The following is a 7,500-nucleotide window of genomic DNA, read 5'->3' as shown; positions in this document are numbered from 1 at the left end:
CCCCTCCCTCCCTTTCTCTCTCCCTCCCTCCCTCCATCTCTCTCCCTCCCGCCTGTCTGTCTTGCATTGCGCTTCCCAGTATCACGAAACACTAATATTATCACCACTTTTGTTTATTCTCCGGCAGGAAATTCTCACCAGCATCTTCGGTCTCGTCAGTAATACCATAACCGCCTCACCGACGCACCTTCCGTCCCCGCAGTGATACCAGAACCAGAACCGCCTCAACGACGCACCTTCCGTCCTCGCAGTGATACCAGAACCACCTCGCCGACGCACCTTCCGCCCTCGCAGTGCTACCAGACCCGCCTCGCCATGGGGAAGTGCATCGCCTACCTCGCCGCCGCCGTCGTGTTCACGGGCCTCGGGGCGCTCGTGGCGGGCCTCGCCGTGTGGTTCACCGTGCCCGAAGTGGCGCAGAAGTTCACGTCTGAGGTACGGGGGATGGGGAGAGGGGGGAGGGGAGGGGAGGGGAAGCGGGCCTCGCCGTGTGGTTCACCGTGCCCGAAGTGGCGCAGAAGTTCACGTCTGAGGTACGGGGGATGGGGAGGGGGGGAGGGGGAAGGGGAGAGGGCCTCGCCGTGTGGTTCACCGTGCCCGAAGTGGCGCAGAAGTTCACGTCTGAGGTACGGGGGATGGGGAGAGGGGGGGAGGGGGGAGGGGAGAGGGCCTCGCCGTGTGGTTCACCGTGCCCGAAGTGGCGCAGAAGTTCACGTCTGAGGTACGGGGGATGGGGAGAGGGGGAGGGGGGGGGGGGGGGGCCTCGCCGTGTGGTTCACCGTGCCCGAAGTGGCGCAGAAGTTCACGTCTGAGGTACGGGGGATGGGGAGGGGGGGAGGGGGAAGGGGAGAGGGCCTCGCCGTGTGGTTCACCGTGCCCGAAGTGGCGCAGAAGTTCACGTCTGAGGTACGGGGGATGGGGCGGGGGGGGGAGGGGGAGGGGGGGGGAGGCGGGCCTCGCCGTGTGGTTCACACTCGTCGTGCCCGAACAGAAAGAGGTGGCGCAGAAGTTCACGTCTGAGGGTACGGGGGATGGGGAGAAGGGGGGGGGGAGGGGAGGGGGAGGGAAGGGGAAGCGGGCCTCGCCGTGTGGTTCACCGTGCCCGAAGTGGCGCAGAAGTTTACGTCTGAGGTACGGGGGATGGGGAGAGGGGAGAGGGGAGAGGGGAGGGGAGGGGGGGGGAGCGGGCCTCGCCGTGTGGTTCACCGTGCCCGAAGTGGCGCAGAAGTTTACGTCTGAGGTACGGGGGAGGGGGAGAGGGGGGGGGAGGGGGAGGAGTGAGAGGGCCTACGCCGTGTGGTTCACCCGTGCCCGAAAAAAAGTGGCGCAGAAGTTCACGTTCTGAGGTACGGGGAAATGGGGGAGATGGGGGAGCGAGGAAGGGGAGAAAGGGGGGGGGAGGGGGGGCGGGGAGGGAGCGGGCTTCGCCGTGTGGTTACCGATGCCGAAGTGGCGCAGAAGGTAACGTCTGAGGTAAGGGGGATGGGAGAGAGGGGGAGGACGGGGAGGGGGGTGGGGAAGCGGGCCCTCCTCACCCCCCTCCCCGTGATGGTTTCCCGTGCCCGAAGTGGCGCAGAAGTTACGTATCGAGGTACGTCAGCACGGGGGGTCGGATGGGGAGAGGGGGGGGAGGGGGAGGGGAGGGGAGCGGGCCTCGCGTTGTGGTTCACCGTGCCGAAGTGGCGCAGAAGTTCAGTCTGAGTACGGGGGAGGGCGGAGAAGGGGGGAGGGGGGGGGAGGGGCCTCGCCGTGTGGTTCACCGGCCGTAGTGGCGCGAAGTCACGTCTGAGGTTCGGGGGAAGGGGGGAGAGGGGGGAGGGGGAGGGGGAGCGGGCCATCGCCGTGTGGTTCTTCGCACCGTGCCCGAAGTGGCGCAGAAGTCACGTCTGTGGTACGGGGGATGGGGAAGAGGGGGGAGGGAGAGGGGAAGCGGGCCTGCCGTGTGTTCACGTGCCCGAAGTGGCGAGACGTTCACGTCTGAGGTACGGGGATGGGGAGAGGGGGGGAGGGGAGGAGGAGGGGAAGCGGGCCTCGCACGTTTGGTTCACTTGCGAAGTGCGCAGAGCCGAAAGTTCAACGTCTGAGGTACGGGGGATGGGGGAGAGATTGGGAAGGGGGCAGGGGGGAGGGGAGGGGAGGCGGGCTCGCCCGTGTGGTTCACCGTGCCCGAAGTGGCGCAGAAGTTCACGTCTGGAGGTACGGGGGGATGGGATGGGGCCGAGGAGAGGGGGGGGGGGGAGGGGGGGGGAAAGCGGGCCTCGCCGTGTTGGTTTTCACCGTGCCGAAGTGGCGCCGACAGAAGTTCACGTCTGAGGTACGGGGGAGGGGGAGGAGAGGGGGGAGGGGAGGGGGGGGGAGGAGGGCCCCTCGCCGACCGTGTGGTTCACCGTGCCCCGAAGTGGCGCCAGAAGTTCACGTCTGAGGTTACGGGGGGGGGAGAGGGGGGAGGGGAGGGGGAGGCGGGCCTCCGCCGCTGTGGTTTTCACCGTGCCCGAAGTTGGCGCAGAAAGTTCAACGTCTGAGGTACGGGGGGATTGGGTGAGAGGGGGGGAGGGGAGGGGAAGCGGGCCTCGCCGTGAGGTTTCACCGAGCCCGAATGTGGCGCAAGAAGTTCATGTTCTGAGGATACGGGGGAATGGGGAGAGGGGGGAAGGGGAGGGGAGCGGGGCTCGCCGCTGTGGTTCACCGTGCCCGAAGTGGCGCGAAGTTCACGTCTGAGGTAGGTGGGTTGGGGAGAGGGGGAGAGGGGGAGGGGGGGGACGCGGGCTCTCCGTTGGTTCACCGTGCCGAAAGTGGCGCAGAAGTTCACGTTGAGTACGGGAGAGGGGGGAGAGGGGGGAGGGGAGGGGGAGAGGGCCTCGCCGTGTGGATCACCGTGCCCGAGTGGGCGCAGAAGTTCACGTCTGAGGTTATGGGGGATGGGGAGAGGGGGGGGGGGAGGGAGGAGAGAGGGCCCTCTCCGTGTGGTTCACCGTGCCGAAAGTGGGCGCAGAAGTTCACGTCTGAGGTCCGGGGGATGGGGAGAGGGGGAGGGGAGGGGAAGCGGGCCTCGCCGTGTGGTTCACCGTGCCGAAAGTTGCGCATGATGTTCACGTCTGAGGTACGGGGGATGGGATAGGGGGGAGGGGAGGGGGGGAAGCGGGCCTCGCCGTGTGGTTCACCGTGCCCGAAGTGGCGCAGAAGTTCACGCCGGAGGTTGGGGGAGGGGGAGAGGGGGGAGGGGGGGTGGGGATGCGGGCCTCGCCGTGTGGTTCACCGTGCCCGAAGTGGCGCAGAAGTTCACGTCTGAGGTTCGGGGGGAGGGGGCGGAGAGGGGGGAGGGGTGGAGGGGGGGGAAAGCGGCTCGCCGTGTGGTCACCGTTGCCGAAGTGGGCGCAGAAGTTCACGTCTTGAGTGTAGGGGGAAGGGGGGAGAGGGAGGAGGGGAGGGGGGGAGCGGCCTAGTCGTGTGGTTCAACCGTGCCCGAAGATGGCGCCGAAAGTTCACGTATGAGGTACGGGGGGGGGGGGGAGGGGGAGGGGGCAGCAGAGAGGCCTCGCCGTGTGGTTCACACGAGGCCCGGAAGTGGCGCAGGAAGTCAACGTCTGAGGTACGGGGATGGGGAGAGGGGGGGGGGAGGGGAGAGGGCCTCGCGTGTGGTTCACAACACAAAACATCATACAACCGTGCCCCGAAGTGGCGCAGAAGTTCACGTCTGAGGTACGGGGGAGGGGAGGAGGGAGGGGGGGGAGGGGGGGGGGAGGGCCTCGCCGTGTGGTTCAGGAGTGCCCGAAGTGGTCAGCAGAAGAATTCACAGAACGGGTCTGAGGTACGGGGGCATGGGGGAGAGGGGGGGGGGGGGGGGGGGAGAGGGCCTCTCCTCTCGCCCCCTCTTTTCTCGGCCGGTGGTTCACAATCCTTCACACCACACCCCCGTGCCCGAAGTGGCGCAGAAGTTCACGTCTGAGGTACGGGGGAGGGGGGGGGAGGAGGGGGGGGGGGGGGGGGAGCGGGGGGGGGCCCGGGCCGCTTCACGTCTGAGGTACGGGGATGGGGAGGGAGGGGGGAGGAGGGGGGGGCGGGGCCCTGTTTCCCTAATCTCTTTCCGCCTTTGTGGTTCACACCACGTGCCCGAAGTGGCGCAGAAAAGTTCACGTCCACTGTAGGTACGGGGTAGCATGGGGGAAGAGGGGGGGAGGGGGAGGGGAGGGGGAGCGGGCCTCGCACCGTGTGGTTCACCGTGCCCGAAGTGGAGCAGAAGTTCACGACCATCTGAGGATACGGGGGAGGGGGGGGAGGGGGGGAGGGCGAATGGGGGAGCGGGCCTCGGTGTGGTTCACCGTGCCCCGAAGTGGCGCAGAAGTTCACGTCTGAGGTAACGCGGATGGGGAGAGAGGGGGGGGGGGGGAGGGGGAGTGAGGGCCTCGCCGTGTGGTTCACCGTGCCGAAAGTGGCGCAGAAAGTTCACGCTGAGGTACGGGGGAGGGCGGAGAGGGGGGGAGGGGGAGGGGAAGGGGAGAGGGCCTCCGCCGTGTGGTTCACGTGCCCGAAGTGGCGCAAGAAGTTCCAGTCTGAGGTACGGGGGAGGGGGAGAGGGGAGGAGGAGGGGGGGGAGGGGAGGGGAGCGGGCTCGCCGTGGTTCACGTGCCGAAAGTGGCGAAGAAGTTGTTCCCCACCGGTCTGAGGTACGGGGGATGGGGAGAGGGGAGTGGGGGGGGGGAGGGGGGGGCGCGGGCCTCGCGTGTGTTCACCGTGCCCGAAGATGGCGCAGAAGTTACGTTGCGGTACGGGGGATGGGGAGAGGGGGGAGGGGATGGGGGAAGCGGGCTCGCGTGGGTTCACCGTGCCCGAAGTGGCGCAGAAGTTCAACGTCTGAGGTCACGGGGGGAGGGGGCGAACCCGAGGGGAGGAGGGGGGAGGGGAGGGGGATCGAGGGCCTCGCCGTCTCGCTTGGTTCACCGTGCCCGAAGTGGCGCAGAAAAAGAAGTACACTCATTTCACTACACGTGTCTGAGGTACGGGGGATCGGGGGAGGAGGGGGGAGGGGAGGGGGGAGAGGAGAGGGCTCGCCGTGTGGCTTCACCGCATGCCCGAAAGTGGCGACAGAAGTTCACCGTCTGAGGTAGCGGGGGAGGGGGGGAGAGGGGGGAGGTGGAGGGAGAGGGGAGGGGGGGAAGCGCCATCTGAGGCCTCGCCGTGTGGTTCACCGTGCCGCGAAAGTGGCCGCCGAAGTATCACGTCTGAGGTACGGGAATGGGGAGAGGGGGAGGGGAGGGATGGGGAGGGGGGGCGAAGCGGGCTCTCGCCGTGTGGTTCACCGTGGCCGAAGTGGGCAAGCGAAGTTCTCGTCTGAGGTACGGGGGCGTATTGGGGGAGGGGGGGAGGGGGGGGGGGGAAAACGCTACGGGGCCTCGCCGTGTGGTTTCACCGTGCCCGAAGTGAGGGGGCGCAGAAGTCTCACTTGGTCTGAGGTCCGGGGGATGGGGGAGTCCGGGGGAGAGACGGGGGGAGGGGAGGGGGAGCGGGCCTCGCCGTGTGGTTCACCGTGCCGAAGTGTGGCGCCCAGAATAGAAGTTCACGTTGAGGATACGGGGGATGGGGACTCGAGGGGGAGGGGGGGAGGGGGGAGGGGGGAGGGGGAGCGGGCCTCGCCGTGTGGTTTTCACCGTGCCGAGAGTGGACGCAGAAGTTCACGTCTGAAGGTAGGGGGATGCGGGAGAGGTGGGGGGGAGGGGAGGGGGGGAGGCGGCCTCCCGCACCACGTCCCCGTGTACTGGTTCACACCGTGCCCGAAGTGAGCGTAGAATGTTCACGTCTGAGGTACGGGGGAGGGGAGAGGGGCGGAGGGAGGGGGGGAGGGCGGGTGAGGGGAGGGAAGCGGCCTCGCGTAGTGGTTCACCGTGCCCGAAAGTGGCGCTGTGAAGAAGTTCACGTCCTGAGGTACGGGGATGGGAGTGAGGGGGAGGGAGGGGAGGGGGGGAGGGAAAAGCGGGCCTCGCCGTGTTGGTTCACCAGTGCCGAAGTGGGCGAGAAGTTCACGTTGAGGTTACGGGGGAGGGGGTTAGAAGGGGGGTTAGAGGGTGGGGAGAGAGGGTGAGAGGAGAGGGCCTAAGCCCGTGTGGGTTTCACGTGCCCGAAGTGGCGCAGAAGTTCCACCGGGGGGGTTCTGTGGGTACGGGGGATGAGAAAGGAGAGAGAGAAGGGGGGGAGGGGAGGGGGAGGCGGGCCTCGCCGTGTGGTTCACCGTGCCCGAAGTGGCTACAGAAGTTCACGTCTGAGGTACGGGGAAGGGGAGGAAGGGGGGAGAGGAGGAGGGAGGGAGAGAGGGGGGGCCTCGCCGTGTGGTTCACCGTGCCCGAAGTGGCGCAGAAGTTCACGTCTGAGGTACGGGGGATGGGGAGAGGGGGGAGGGGGGAGGGGAGGGGAAGGAAAGAGATACGAGTTCTGTTTCCAAATTGTCTCTTATTTGGGGGACTCTCGCCTTGGTGACTTCGAAGCTCAGCCCTTGGCGAAGCAGAGAGACAAGAGGGAGTGGAAGAAAGGGGGGAAGAGGGGGGAGAAGAAGGAAAGGGAAGGGGGAAAGAGATACGAAGCAGAGAGACAAGAGGCAGCGAGAGCCAACAGAAGGATGCAGTTCCTCCTTCCCGCAGACACAGAGAGCGAAGGATGGAGAGAAAGAGAGAGGGATGGGAGGTGGGACAGAGAGAAGCAGAATAAAGAGGCAGGGAATAATAATAAAAAAAGATTGGCAAGCAAATGAAGCTTCCCTTCCCGCAGAGAGATAGAAAGATAGGAAGAAAGAGGGGAATAAAGGGGGATAGGAGGCGAGAGAGAAAGATAGACCAAAGAGGCAGAGAATACTAAACCGATTCCCATTCCCATTCCCGCAGAGTCGCAAGGCGCAGTGCGTGCTGGAGTCTCCGGCGGCCGTTTCCGGAACCATCATGTTCGTCCAGAGTTCGGAGCGAGCGCCCGTCGACATCACCGGGAACATCACGGGTAAGAAGCGCGCGTGTGCTTGCGGTTTTGCTTGCGTTTGTGTTTATGTGTTTATGTTTGTTTTGTGTGTCTGCGTTTGCGTCTATGTGTGTGCTTGGACGTAGCATGATCAGACGCGAAACAGAGAACCCAACTTTGTCTGAGAAGGAAACTGAAGACCTGCCCCGGGTCCCCTTCCCCCATCCTGCCTCTGACTAAACGCCATCCTTCCCCGAACAGCCATCCTACATCTCCCTCTCCCGCAGGACTGAGCCAGGGCAAGCACGGCTTCCACATCCACGCCTTCGGGGTCTCGGGCGCCGACTGCAAGGCCGCCCAGGGGCACTACAACCCCTTCGGGAGCAACCACTCGGCGCCCAACGCCACCGAGCGCCACGTCGGGGACCTCGGCAACATCGTGGCCGGGGAGGACTCCGTCGCCTACGTTGAGGTGAGTGGGGGGGGAGGGAGGGAGGGAGAGAGGGAGGGAGGGAGGGAGGGAGAGAGGGAGAGAGGGAGGGAGGGTGGGAAGGGAGGGACGGG

General features: G+C 66.3%; 1 protein-coding gene and 1 long non-coding RNA gene across 2 annotated transcripts in view; one reads left to right on the top strand and one right to left on the bottom strand.

Moving 5' to 3' along the window:
- Positions 1-162: 162 nt before the first annotated feature.
- LOC147467376 (uncharacterized) lies at positions 163-413 on the bottom strand. Its single transcript, XR_015190583.1, has 2 exons — positions 280-413; positions 163-236 (listed from the first exon to the last, which is right to left on the bottom strand). It is a non-coding gene; the product is annotated as an uncharacterized LOC147467376 (long non-coding RNA).
- LOC122261931 (superoxide dismutase [Cu-Zn]) overlaps positions 300-7,500 on the top strand; it is an 8,060-nt gene continuing 859 nt past the window's right edge. The window contains exons 1-3 of the mRNA XM_086531544.1: positions 300-435; positions 6,870-6,978; positions 7,224-7,408. Of these exons, the coding sequence (XP_086387670.1) occupies positions 316-435; positions 6,870-6,978; positions 7,224-7,408 (414 nt within the window). The 5' untranslated portion in view covers positions 300-315. The remainder of the gene's footprint in view (positions 436-6,869; positions 6,979-7,223; positions 7,409-7,500) is intronic.

This window comes from Penaeus japonicus, unplaced genomic scaffold (genome assembly GCF_977035675.1).
Source record: "Penaeus japonicus unplaced genomic scaffold, GWHDUDI00000001_assembly GWHDUDI00000036, whole genome shotgun sequence".
NCBI classification, from domain to species: domain Eukaryota; kingdom Metazoa; phylum Arthropoda; class Malacostraca; order Decapoda; family Penaeidae; genus Penaeus; species Penaeus japonicus.
This window is presented reverse-complemented; position numbering and strand designations above follow the sequence as displayed.